A 13,761-nucleotide genomic window follows, 5' to 3' on the forward strand; every position below is an offset into this window, starting at 1 on the left:
CAACCCACTATATCCTAACTACTGGGTCAAGGGGGTCTGCTGGAGCCAATCCCAGCCAACACAGGACACAAGGCAGGAACAAACCCTGGGCAGGGCGCCAGCCCACCACAGGGCAAGTATTTTATATAAGAAACAAAATGCTATTCATGTCACAGTCATCATTTTAACATTGCACCATTCCATTTTGCATCATGTGAAAATCACTGGTAAGAGAAAGCCCTCACAACTATATTTCAGAAGCTTTTTTTTTTACTGAAATGAAATCCTGTACTGTGAGAAGCAAAAAGGCAAAAAATAAACAGTCTGTATTGTTATACATATTCATTCTGCCTTCCTGTTAAACATGCCTGTCTGGCAAGTGATTTTCATCCATGCTGCACCTAATATGTTCTCTTGCAATACATTTACATTTACTTACTTGGCAGACAGTACAATGTGGGAAGAATCTTCTTTCATGGCAGCTGCTGCCACCCTGTGTCTGACTGGGTCATTGAGAATGGAAAACATCTCTTCACTCATCTGTCAGATTGCTGCCACCAGAGTTGCTGCTGCTACCGATTGCTCTGCGATAGACTTGAGGAGAGGTGGTGGGGAAGGGAAATGAAGGGAGGAGTACACCTGAACCAGCTTGATGGTAAGGATGGAACAGTAGGTTTTACTGCATCTTTTTCTCAGGAGAACTTACTAGATAGAACACCATAAAATCCATTGCCATCACCAAGTAACTAGCCTTTAATGTTTTTATTTTCCTGCAGATGAGGGCGAGGATATCTACACTCCAAGTGCTTTGAAGTTATTTCTGTCTCACATGCATCTTTAGGATTATGAATGCCTGTTGCCTATCGTAATTGGCAAAGCTCATATCATACTACAAAACAACCACAGCCCATACTGTATCTCTTGGTTCAACAAATAGAAATTAGCGTACATATACAGACATACCAAAACACACCATCAAGCCCATGATTGTTTTTTCCACAAGAACACATACTGTGTGAAAAGTCGCTCAACTCATTACTAGCAACTCACCTTTCCAGTTTCTTAATGCCGTTTAGGATACACATGCTCCAAGCACAGTGGAATCTTTTGGTTTTGCTTCAATTTCTGACAGAGTCTTTAGGATCTCCAGTATTGTTATCAAAATTGGAAAAAGTGGGCATCACCATTGTAGCCAAGATGGCTGCAGCCTCTGGCTGGACATTCCTTGGGTCTCTATCTCTCTCTTCTAACATCTGAGAACCCTGTTTTTATAAACTAGTTATTTTTGAAATTTGGAACTGTGTGGATCAGTGGATCTTTCAGTCCCAACATCAGTAACTGGATTTCTTTTGCCAAGTTTGTTGGGAACTGTATGGTCAGCGAACCAGCCCCCAACAACCTTTATTTTATTAAACAGCCAGGCTTTTCTAGCCTTTCTGCTAGCCCTGCTGTCTTGTTGTCTTCCCTGATAGACTTTCTGGTCCTAACCTTTTTTCTTTTTCCTTTTCTCTTTTAACCCAACATTCTTCCCCGTTCTGGAGCAGAGAAGTAGGGGAGGATATTGAGGAAGGGGTTGACCATTTTATCTGTTACCTCATAAAAAATGTAATTGTTCCGCTTTTCTTTTACTTTTATATTTGACCCCCCCCCCCCAAAAAAAACTGAAGAAAACACAAGAAAACATCATACACAGTATATAATAAGTTTATAAAGTTTTTTCTTTAATGAATAATATTTACATAACAAGAATTAGTTTTAGGTTGTTATTAACATTATATACAGTACATTTTCAAATCTATAAAAGGTTTGTACAAGCAGACATCAGCTATTAATATTTACATACTTAAACTCTCATTATTTGACTTTAAAAAAACAAGCATACTTTTCTTAACATTTTTAAACAGCTGCTTTTTAATACAAAATACAAGATAAGGAAGCTACAAAATGTAGCCTGCCTACTACATTGCTATATTGTAGAATACTTTTAATAAAGACTCACCGTTTACACACTTCTATAGTTCTATCAAGTCAAGTCAAGTCAAGTTGGGCAGCATGCACTGGTACAATACGTTGCCGCACCCACCACACACCGAAACATCTCAAGATCCCGGTTGGTAACCCCCCAGGCAGACATGCAGTCCAGTCCCACCCTCCGGAAATGACTCTCTATCTGCCGCAGCCAGGTGTTACATGGGCGACCCCTTGGCCTGGTCCAACCACTCGGGTCCCCAACAATGAGGATCTTACGAGCTAGATCACCCTCTGGGAAATGCGCCACATGGCCGTAGTAGTGTAACTGACGCTTCCTCACAATACAGGTAATGTGCCTCATTTGGGACTCCATGAGCAACACAAAGTCAAACCAGTGGTACCCAAGGATTTTCCGGAGAGACACAGTACCAAAGGAGTCCAATCTTCATCTCAGGTCACTGGATAGCGTCCGTGTCTCACAAACCATATAACAAGACAGGAAGCACCAGGACTCTAAAGACCTGGACCTTCGTCCTTTTGCATCGATATCGGGAGTGCCACACACCCCTTTCCAGCAACCTCATGACCCCCAATGCTCTCCCAATCTGTCTACTGACTTCATAAGAAGAGTCACCAGAGACATGAATGTCACTGCCAAGGTAAGTAAACCTCTCGACGAGGTCGACACTCTCACCACAGACAGACATACTGCTGATGGCCGTGCCCAAGAGGTCATTAAAGGCCTGGATCTTGGTTTTTATCAGGACACTCGCAAGCCCTGACACTCAGACTTCTCGCTCAGTCTCTCGAGAGCCCCGATCAGAGCTTCAATTGACTCCATAAAGATCACAACATCGTCAGCAAAGTCAAGATCTGTGAATCTTTCTTCACCAACAGATACAAGCATTGAACAGAGTAGGAGCAGAACACACCACTGACGAACCCCAGAATCAACTGGGAAAAATGCAGAGGTCCTGCCTCCACTCTGCACAGCACTCACAGTACCAGTGTACAGGCCAGCCATGATATCCAGTTCTATCATCATAGTAACAAAAAAAACATTTAAATATATTTACTCTGAGATCCTGCCCTGGATAAGCAGGTTAAGCAAATGGATGGCTGGATTGGAATTCAGTATATGATTATGCTAGCAATAAGAAACAAACTGAAAAAACTGTCTATAAAATGTAGGATTGATAAATATGATGGATGGCCCAAATAGTAACATGTGGTATGGGAATATGGTGGGTGTTGTCTCTTTAAGGGACTAATTCACCCACCTGTATAAATTGGCCTAGAATAGGTCTGAAGCCAGGAGTGTGAAGTGATCAACAGCTAACTGGGTGTTTCAGTGAGGAAGTAAAATCCATGTGCCGCAAATGTTTACTTTTTTAATTATTTAAACGGTGTATTTTTTATGGAGATTATAAGTATTTTTGAATATACAGTGGAACCTCGAGATACGATCACCTCTGTATACGAGAAATTCAAAATACGAGGAAAGTATGAGCGAAAAATTCAGATCTAAATACGAGCATTGGCTCACGTAACGAGCCACGAGCCAGGCTGTGGGTATAGCTCGCGGCTTAGCGAGGGGGCGTGGTAGCTGTAGCGAGCCGCAGGGTGATCTGCGGTGTCTGCGTTTCTCACCTAAGTGCACAGGTGGGAAACTGCCCACATCCATGATTTGTCCTGTGGCTGATGGGGTGGGCAGGGTTGCCACCCGTCCTTTAAAATACGGAATCGTCCAGTATTTGAGAATGAAATTGCGCATCCCGTTTTGAATCAATACGTATGCGTCCCTTATTTTTTTGTATTAAAAGTGGTAACCCTAGCAGCTGCCATGTCTTCCCCGCATATATAGAGAAGCGCGAGCCGGTTAAGGGGGAGAAGAAGTAAAAGAAAAGAGAGGAGAGGAGAGGAGAGAGAACGGAGGTTGCAGGAGGAGGCAGGAATCCGCAGCAGTAGGAAGTCGGTGCGGGAGAGCGAGCGAGTACAGGCTCGCGTGTAGCTGAACAGGCGAGCCAAACAGCTGAAGCAGGACGGTGTAGAGAAGGTCAGCTGCATTAAGTGTCTCGCCTGTTGCAGAGCCCGCATGGGAGAAGCAGGTGAGACGCTAACAGAGAAGAAGCACCGGGGATTGTCATCTGTTTCTTGAAGACTGCTTCCCGTTGACGTTTTAACCTCGTGTTAAAGGATTGTTATTCTTATGTACTTTAAACCTCCACTTCACAACTGTTTTAAGGATTAAAGATTTATTGAATGCTCTACTGCACTTTGGACACCTGTTTTGATTCTTTTAATAATCAGTTATATTATTTACCAGTGTTATTTATTAAAGGTAGACTACAGTATATATAATTTATCAGTGTTATTTGTTAGGAAAATTGATTTTTATGTTAATATATTTGGGATGCGGAACGGATTAACTGGATTTCCATTATTTTCAATGGGGACGTTTGTTCTAGATACGAGAAATTCGCTATACAAGCTCAGTGCTGGAACGAATTAAACTCGTATCTAGAGGTTCCACTGTATGTATTTTTAAGGGTCAAGGTATTTTATCTAATTGTCTCTGCAAAACAAATCTAATAATGGGGCCTGTAACATTTTTCTTTACAATTTTAACAATATTGTTCGATTTATTTGCCATGCGTTACTGTTACACAGTTTGTTCATACTTTGTTTTATTATCATTTCATTACTTCTTGGAAAGTTTGTGGGGTTTTATTGCACATTACGAAGCTCATTTGTGTTCATGTTTTAATGGAAGCCTTGATGAGTTGTTTTGCATTTTTTTTTCTGTTTATAATATATTTTTATGACTGCATAAAGACATGAGTATTTATCATATTAAATGCCAGACTTGCGCTACAAAAGTAACATAACACTAAACATGTTATATCTTTACCCAGTAGCTCTTCTGAATTTTCTGACTTCATAAAACAGTAAAGTGTAAGGCCTTCAAAAATAGCCTACAAAACCAGATCTCACTCTAAGGCAAGCCTGAGTCTAGGAAAGTGGGAGGCTTCAGGTCAGACTAGGCCCCAAAATGGTGAACAGGATTTCAAATTCTAAAATGAATAGCAATAATAATAATAATAGCTCAGTAATAATACGTCTTGGGGTACTCCATAAATACTCTAACTGGGGTTAGAGACAGGTCCACAAAAATCTTTATCAATTTAACAGGTAACCCCATCTCTTTGGGGAACCACAGACAAAACAGAGGGATTATAAAACATTTAAAGTAACAGTACATAAATATTTTTAAAAATAACAAACAATGATATTTTAAATATATAGACAAAGTCATAAATGAACGGAACAATACTAACGAGAATAACCATACTAAATGATTTAAAATAGATTAATGAACAAAAATGATAAAGAAAAGGAACATAAACCAGGGAAGCAACCTTGGATAAAACATAACAGTTTAATCCTTTTGAGTGAGTTCAGATTTAAGAAGTTTTACTAGAATGAGGCAGAAAATTTCCACATTCATCTTTAAAACCTGCAACTCTCTGTAGGACCATATATATAGATTTTTGCAGCCAAGGTCATCCGAAATAGGAAATGCAGCTGACCCTATTTCAGGCTATTAAGTCTCCGCGTCTTTGTCATTCATCCAGTTGAGCTGATTCCTCATTCTGTGGTTCACGCACTTCAAGCTGAAGACTCTCTGGTCTCCTTGTGGAGACTTCAGTCACAGTGGTGCCTAAGTCAAGAAAGCAGAGTAACTGGAAGAAGCTATATATTCAGCAATGTTTCTCAAAGATATATGAAACAGACCTTCAATCAGAGATCTATTTTTTGCACTAACTTTCAAAGAAAAGTTTTTACTTAACTTGGATTCTTCACGTGAAGTTTTATTTGACTTTGGATCTGTATATTTGTAGTACGAGGGTGTTGTACCGTGTTAGCCATTATGGATGTAATGAGAAGTCAAGCAAAATGACACCTTTTATTGACTAACTGAAAGATTGCAATATGTAAGCTTTCGAGGCAACTCAGACCCCTTCTTCAGACAAGATGTAATCAGCCTGAAGCCTGAAGAAGGGGCCTGAGTTGCCTCGAAAGCTTACATACTGTATTGCAATCTTTTCAGTTAGTCAATAAAAAGTGTCATTTTGCTTGACTTCTCATTAGATCTATATATTTGTCATTCATAATCACCACAATGTCAACATTCAGTTTACTTTTTTTTTTTTTTAATCAAAGTTTCTAGAGGGTAGTGATGACAGTGGCAGTATGGTGGTACAGTGGCTACAGCTACTGGCTAGCAAATCCAGCATTATAGGTTTGATTCAGAACCCAAGTGACTTTGTGTGGACTTTTCATATTTTATTTGTGGACATTTCTGTGCTGTTTTATTTTCCTTCAGCAGTCCAAAGACTTTCATTGTAGCTTAATTTGCTTAGTTTTGAAATATTCTATAAACACAGACATATTCACGGCCTACTGTAATAAGACTCTTGTTTCCAAGCATTATTATGAGAAAGAGAAATGACCGGGAGATGTCAACATTAGTCTCAAAATATAGTAAGGGACAGGTAAGGTCAAAATTAGAAGGACAACAATAAACCAAGTAAAGAAGACATGAGGGCAAACACAGGAAGTGGAGACTAATGTGTCTGTTATTTTTTTTTTTTGCCTAAATATTTTTGCTCATGGGCAGCATGGTGGCGCAGTGGTAGCGCTGCTGCCTCACAGTTGGGAGACCCGGGTTTGCTTCCCGGGTCATCCTTGTGTGAAGTTTGCCTGTTCTCCCCATGTCTGTGTGGGTTTCCTCTGGGTGCTCCGGTTTTCTCCCACAGTCTAAAGACATGCAGGTTAGGTGCATTGGCGATCCGAAATTATCCCTAGTGTACGCTTGGTGTGTGTGTGTGTGTGTGTGTGTGTGTGTGCCCTGCGGTGGGCTGGCGCCCTGCCCGGGGTTTGTTTTCTGCCTTGCCCCCTGTGTTGGCTGGGATTAGCTCCAGCAGACGCCTGTGACACTGTAGTTAGGATATAGCGGGTTGGATAATGGATGGCTGGATGGATTTTTGCTCATGCTGTTGGCTCTCCTCTCTTTCTCATGGTGTGGGTTGAATTTTGTTATGTTAGAATTTCTTGTATAAGTTCGCTTGATTGTATGGAATATTTTCTTCAAATAAAATTAAAAGAATGGGATTCAAAAACTAAAAACCAAATCTTAGCACTTTGAATACTTGTTTAAAAACAACTATGGTAAAGGTTTTGGCTTTTTATTCTTGGAACTGCTGCTATATTTATGCCATAACTTCCTTGTAATATCATGAATGGGATGATTGAGGATATGTGACGAGCCTCCCATGTCATGTAAACAGAGAACGGGAACAATGGAAGCAGAAAATAACTGCCACAATAAATTACAATTTAAAATAAATTCTACATAATAAAACCCCTTAAAATAACAGAAAATACATGTATAACAACATTTTATTATTGTACCTGTGAGACCTGGTATTGCATTACCACTGCTGTTAATCATAGGAAGTACAGGCCAGTTATAGAGGAGCTTATAATTTTAAAAATCAAACCGAAGTGTTACTTTCAGATGCACAATTGTACAGAAAGCAGACAAACATCAAAAAAGTCAGTTACAAGTTGAGAGACCATATAACAGAAACATAGAGAACAAGAGAATATGTTCCTACTATTTCTTACATAAAATATAGATATTATATCCTTACATTTATCTGTTCTTGTGTAATCCACTCCAGGGTTATGGGGAACTGGACCTTATCCTGGCAGTATTGAGCACAAAGTAGGAAACCATCTTGGACAAAACACCAGCCTATCACACTCATGAATTCACCCACACAGACTCACATGGGGTCAGCTTACAGTCACCAATTTACCTAACACTTATGTCCGTGGGATGTGGGGTGGGGTGGCTTACTAGATTACCTGGGAAAAAAAGGACACAGGGAGAACATGCAATCTCATAGTCAGCTTTCTATAGTTATTCTTTCAGTAAATTTAGTCTGTATTAGTTCTTTAAGTACATCATGTAAAGCATTAAATACAAATAAAACAGTTCTATAGAAGAATAAACTGAAATGCACTGAATTTTTTTGTATATATGCACATACTGCAGAAATAAATCCCATCTACTAAGCTCACATAACCCAATTTGGAATATAAAGGATCTGGAACTTCTAATTGAGGCAAGGAAGGGTCCAATCATGGCCACACCAACCTGTTTAGAGTCAATAGGCAAGTTAAAATGTAATTTAGGTCTTTGGAGTGTATACAAAAACCTGAGTATAAAAAAAACTTACATACACTGCCAGCCAAAAAAAAAGTTGCACACTATTATGTTGTTGTACCACCTTTAGCTTTGATTACAGTGCACATTTGTCATGGTATTGTTTTGGTGAATGTCTTAACATTTACTGTTTGTCCAGATTTGGATTAACTGTTCTCCAAAGTCTTGTACTGATGATGGGATAGGTAAGTAATTCCATAAATTCTTCTCCACCACATCAGAAAGGATTTCAATAAGATAGAAGTTAGGGATTCTGTGGTGGCCAATTCATATGTGGAAAGGAGTCTTCATTCTCCCTTAACTACTCTTTTACAATGTAAGCCTAAAGAATCTTGACAATATCATCCTGGAATATGTCTGTGTCATCAGGGAAGAAACAAATCCATTGATGAGATAATTTGGTCATTCAGTACATTCATGTATTCAGCTGACTTCATTTTATTACTACATAATGTTGCTGTGCCTAGACCAGACCAACTGAGGAAACTCCAGACCATATCACTGCCCGCAGAGACTTGTACAGTGGGCACTATGTATGATGGATCCTTTGCTTTGTGTTCTTCACATCTTACCCTGATACTCTCCTTGCTCAGGAATAGGGTAAATCTGGACTTGTCAGACCTAATGACCTTTTCCCATTGCTTCACAGTCCAATCTTTACATTCCCAAGTAAACTGAAAAAGTTTTTTAGGATTAGCCTCATTCATGATTGTGAATTGAAAAGGACAGCTGTTTAGTCCCAATTCTGTAAGTTCTTGTTGTAGTTCTGATGTGGAACTTTCACTATTAAACATAGCTCTGAGTTCTACTGTTGATTTTCCACGATTTGACTTCAACAAGTGTTTCAGTGATCTCCAGTCATGATCATTCACATTTTTTAACGGCCATATTTCTTCCATTAAGTTGATGGTTCACCACTGTCCCACCTGGTTTTAACAATCCATGGGACAGTTTGTAACCCAATTCCATTCAGTTCAGCGATCTCCCTAGATGTTTTCTTTGCTAGAGGCCAACAATTTGCCTCTTCAAAAACATGGTAACATCTTTTCGGCAAACCACAGGAAATGTCTTCAGACATGGTTGTTTAAATTAAAGAAATTTTTGCCAGCTGAAACACTGCAATTATGATCCGATCATTGGCTCCTAAGTAAGTCTTATTTAAATTCAAATGTTAACTTCTTATTTTTTGGCCATGCAGTGGTAGATGTGAGATGAATGTTTAATTTACACAGTGAAAGTGAATGTGACAAGATTCAAGCCCAGCCTTTCAGAGTGACAGTAAATAAAAATAACATAAATAATTGGAATCAAAGCCTTACCTCTACGTCTAATGAGGAAAACTGCAGCAATGACCACACAAGCCAAAATTCCACCTACAGCACAGACTGTGGCAACTCTCCATTTCCTGACACTAGGGATTTCTTGAGCTATGAAAAGTGGAAAACGCACAATGAGCTCCAGTTTTCATTGTGTCACGTGAAGACAGAAGATTAGTTCTGCTGAGGTGTAGAAAGCCTGGAAAGTCATGAAAAAAATTCTTCTGTAATATATTTAAATCTGCTTTATGCATTATGTTAGTACTTTAAAGACATATCCAAATTTAACAATATGAAGAATTAATTAGTGTGGACACCTTCTTTACTCATTTTAAAAAATTAATTGACAAAATCTGTTTCTCTTCCCAAAATGAGTCATCTTCCATTGGCTCTAGTTCAGCGCCAATTAATCCGGTTGTTTTACCCATTCTTCCTGCCAATTGCACATATTTCATCCATGGAGATTAGATTAGATTAGATTATAATTTATTTGTCCCCAGTGGGAAGTTAAAATTTTACAGAAGCTCAAAATAACATGATAAAAACAAACAACAAGCCCCCCAATAGCTACTGTCAATAAAGGTTTGTAGTTGGCTGTAAGATGAGGTTAAACATGCTTGGATTGTGGCATGCATTAATATTTAAAGTCATTAACATTTGGATAGAACAGTGTCCACGAAAAGAACAGGCCTAATAGGCCTTGATTCCTACTTTGAAGTTACCAGCATTAACAATAATTCATCAAAAAGACGATGGTACAAAATGAATCATTTCTGTTGCTGACTGGGCAGTGACATGGACAAATTCAGTCCACAATTCAATGCCTGGATCACACATTTAGTTTTAATTATACCGTGCTCCCTTTTTGTATCACTACACATTCACAAAAATCTCCCGTCCTCCTCCTGCTTTATCCACTCAGTCTGATGAAACCAATCCAGCACTAAAATAGAGTCTAAAATAAGAGGCGTAAGGTGGTTCTGTGCAGTACCCAAATATCACCGTACCTGTGCTCCATGACTCGCTATGGAATACAGCAGTTCAAATAAAGTCAGCCCAGGTCTGAATCCTTTCCACCTTACTTTAGTCCTTGCCCTGGATCTTCACCTCTTCCATCTCCATAGGAGTCTGCAACCTCCATACTTGCTCTGGACATTTGCCCCTTCACCCAACTTCAACCATAGACAAGCAGCTCTTCCGACAGATCTGCCTCTATGTTTAAAAAAACAATGTCTGCTCATACAGCAGGAGGTGTCACTGATTGATCAGTGAATTATCTGAGAAGGTCATATGTACCTAATAAAACCACCAACCAGAAAAGGTCTTTTTCTTGTGTTGACAAGATTTGAATAACTTTTAACCTAGGAATGGATGAGTGATGTTCTTAAAACAATCACAGTAGAGCATCAGCCCTGGTAGAGTTTTCACACATGATGGTATTGCAGGTTATGAAATAGCTGAGACAAAAATTAATTTCACACAGAATGATGAAAAAATGAAAACGTGAAAAAATGAACAAAATGTTGACATTTCAAGGTAGCTTACCTCTTCTATGAAAAATCAAATTGGGTGGAATTTCCACTGATGTCCTCTTGTATGTGATTCACCCTTACGCTGAAAGAATGTTGCTGGTTCTACTTTATCAACACCTTTGAGTATTTTAAACACCTGGATGATTTCCCCACACAGTCTGCTCTGCTTGAAGCTAAACAGGTTTAATTCTTTGAGTCTGTTACTGTAGGACATGTCCTTAAGTCCTGGGATGCACTTAGTTGCTCTTCTCTGCACAGTTTCAAGTGCTGTTATGTCTTTCTTGTACTGCGGTAACCAGAACTGCATACAAAATTCCACATGTAGTCTTGCTAGTGTATTATCTAATCAGAGCATAATGCTCCATTGACTTCAACTCTACATCTTTTATGATAAAACCTAACATTTTATTTTCATTTTAAATTGCTTCTATACACTGTGTAGTCAATGAAAATGTTGCATCAGCATACACCACTAAATCCTTTTCTGAGGTTGCTTCCTGTGCGCATTGGCAGCAGAACATCAAACACCACCAGGCTGAGGACAGGTGCCCCCACAAGGCTGTGAGCTGAGCCCACTATTGTTCACATTGTTTACTCATGACTGTACCACCAAGTCTGAGTCCAATGTCATCATTGAGTTCATGGATGATACAACCATAGTGGGCCTCATCAGCAACAACAATGACTCATCCAACAGAGTGGAGGATGAACATCTGGTGAAGTAATGCTCATTGTCACTACTTCTGTCATTCTGTCATGGAGACAGTCAGTAGCAACAAGTTTCTTGCTGTGTATCTCTGATGATCTGTCCTGGACAATCTACACCAACTCTGCTGTCCAGAAGGCACAACAATGTCTTTATTTTCTGTACACATTGAAGTGGTTTGGCTTGCCATAACCCATTCTCACCATCTTTCACAGAAGAACTGTGGAAAGCATCCTGACAAATTGCACCACTGTGTGGTTTGGGAACAGCAAAGCCCATGAGCAAAAGATCCTGCTGCGTTTAATTAGGATAGCTGAGATGATCATAAGGACCTACCTCTCATCAATCCAGGACATCTTTCAGACACACTGTATGCATAGAGCCTCCGCCATTGTGAAAGACGTCTCTCACCCATCACACACACTGTTTGACCTCCTGCATGTTAAAACCAACACAGCCAGGCCGTTAACAGCTTCTGTTCTCTGACTGTCAGACTTCTGAACTCCTACATGTCACCCAGCACCACACCCCTATAACATTCCCCCAATCATGCATTATATTGTCACTTTTCACTTTACTATGGACATTGAGCATTGTCTTAGCTTTATCGTCCTGCATTTTTCTGTCTTGTTGTACTGGTTTTGGTAATGTTATGGTGTATGTTAAATGTATGTTGATTTGTTCAATCACCTGGGACCATAAGGAATGAAATTTTGTTCAACCATATACTATGTATGTGGATGAATGACCATAAAAGTTGAGAGTTGAGTGAGTTTCTCATCTTATATTATATATATATATATATATATAGGGCGGCACGGTGGCGCAGTGGGTAGCGCTGCTGCCTCGCAGTTGGGAGATCTGGGGACCCGGGTTCACTTCCCGGGTCCTCCCTGCGTGGAGTTTGCATGTTCTCCCCGTGTCTGCGTGGGTTTCCTCCGGGCGCTCCGGTTTCCTCCCACAGTCCAAAGACATGCAGGTTAGGTGGATTGGCGATTCTAAATTGGCCTTGGTGTGTGGGTGTGTTTGTGTGTGTCCTGCGGTGGGTTGGCACCCTGCCCAGGATTGGTTCCTGCCTTGTGCCCTGTGTTGGCTGGGATTGGCTCCTGCAGACCCCCGTGACCCTGTGTTTGGATTCAGCGGGTTGGAAAATGGATGGATGGATGTATATATATATATATATATATATATATATATATATACAAGCGAGGGATATTCAAAATGTTTCCACACTTTTATATTTTTGTTGAAAATGGTGAAGTCGGGAGGAATACTAATTGGGAATTAAAAATTTGGTATGATACTGGGAAAATTGCATCGCAAACGAAGGAGACTATGTAGAAAACTGATGTGATTTGTTTTTGAAACTCTTAATAGATAGAGTTATTAAAGAGTGCATAAACTTTTTGAATGTCCTTTGTATATGTGTATATATGTGTGCGTGTATATATATGTATATATTGTGAGCTGCGAAGCTAATCCTACCCCCAAAAAGATACAGACGCCCCTGGTAAAAGCCCTAAGAAACCCCTAGGAAACATAAACAGCATACCTTCACAATTCTCCTTTTTCTTCTGGCCGGCTCTGTCGCGTAATTTGACTCTCGCGCGCTACTCCGCCTTGTCAAAAAGCCTGTGCCGACCTCTCTCTGTGGTTATAAATTGATTTTATGCTTCTTTCTCTCTCTCTGACTTCTGGTGCTCCTGACATGTATTTCTCCGAAGAAGAAGAAATCCTTGGTTGCTTTTAAATGACAAGCGGAGGTGTAAACTCTTTAAAGGAGCATGTTTGAAACAGTTTTAAAAGATAAATGTTTGTTTGCAGTGTTTGAATAAAAATTCGAGTTTCTTCAACTTCCACTGGTCTTCTGTGCAATCTTGCAACCCAAGTGTGACAAGTGGTACCAGGAGTGGTTGCACAGATGGATGCATTAGCACAAGCGGAAGCCAAATACCTTTTCCA

At 39.8% G+C, this 13,761-nt stretch overlaps 1 protein-coding gene and 1 long non-coding RNA gene across 3 annotated transcripts in view; one reads left to right on the forward strand and one right to left on the reverse strand.

Moving 5' to 3' along the window:
• Positions 1 to 3,186: 3,186 nt before the first annotated feature.
• The window catches only part of LOC114661865 (uncharacterized), a 31,027-nt gene continuing 20,452 nt past the window's right edge, over positions 3,187 to 13,761 (reverse strand). The window contains exons 6-8 of one of the 2 annotated variants that reach the window (XR_003717921.2): positions 9,565 to 9,672; positions 7,668 to 7,884; positions 3,187 to 5,671 (exon numbers count right to left, since the gene is read on the reverse strand). Coding sequence is in view for 1 of the 2 variants with exons in the window: in XM_028815082.2 (XP_028670915.1) it covers positions 5,574 to 5,671; positions 9,565 to 9,672 (206 nt within the window). In the remaining variant the exon portion in view is untranslated. The remainder of the gene's footprint in view (positions 5,672 to 7,667; positions 7,885 to 9,564; positions 9,673 to 13,761) is intronic. The other variant, XM_028815082.2, reaches the window with a different exon arrangement.
• Positions 7,862 to 8,386, forward strand: LOC127529794 (uncharacterized). Its single transcript, XR_007936414.1, has 2 exons — positions 7,862 to 7,959; positions 8,015 to 8,386. It is a non-coding gene; the product is annotated as an uncharacterized LOC127529794 (long non-coding RNA).

The sequence above is a fragment of the Erpetoichthys calabaricus genome, chromosome 12 (genome assembly GCF_900747795.2).
Source record: "Erpetoichthys calabaricus chromosome 12, fErpCal1.3, whole genome shotgun sequence".
NCBI lineage: Eukaryota > Metazoa > Chordata > Cladistia > Polypteriformes > Polypteridae > Erpetoichthys > Erpetoichthys calabaricus.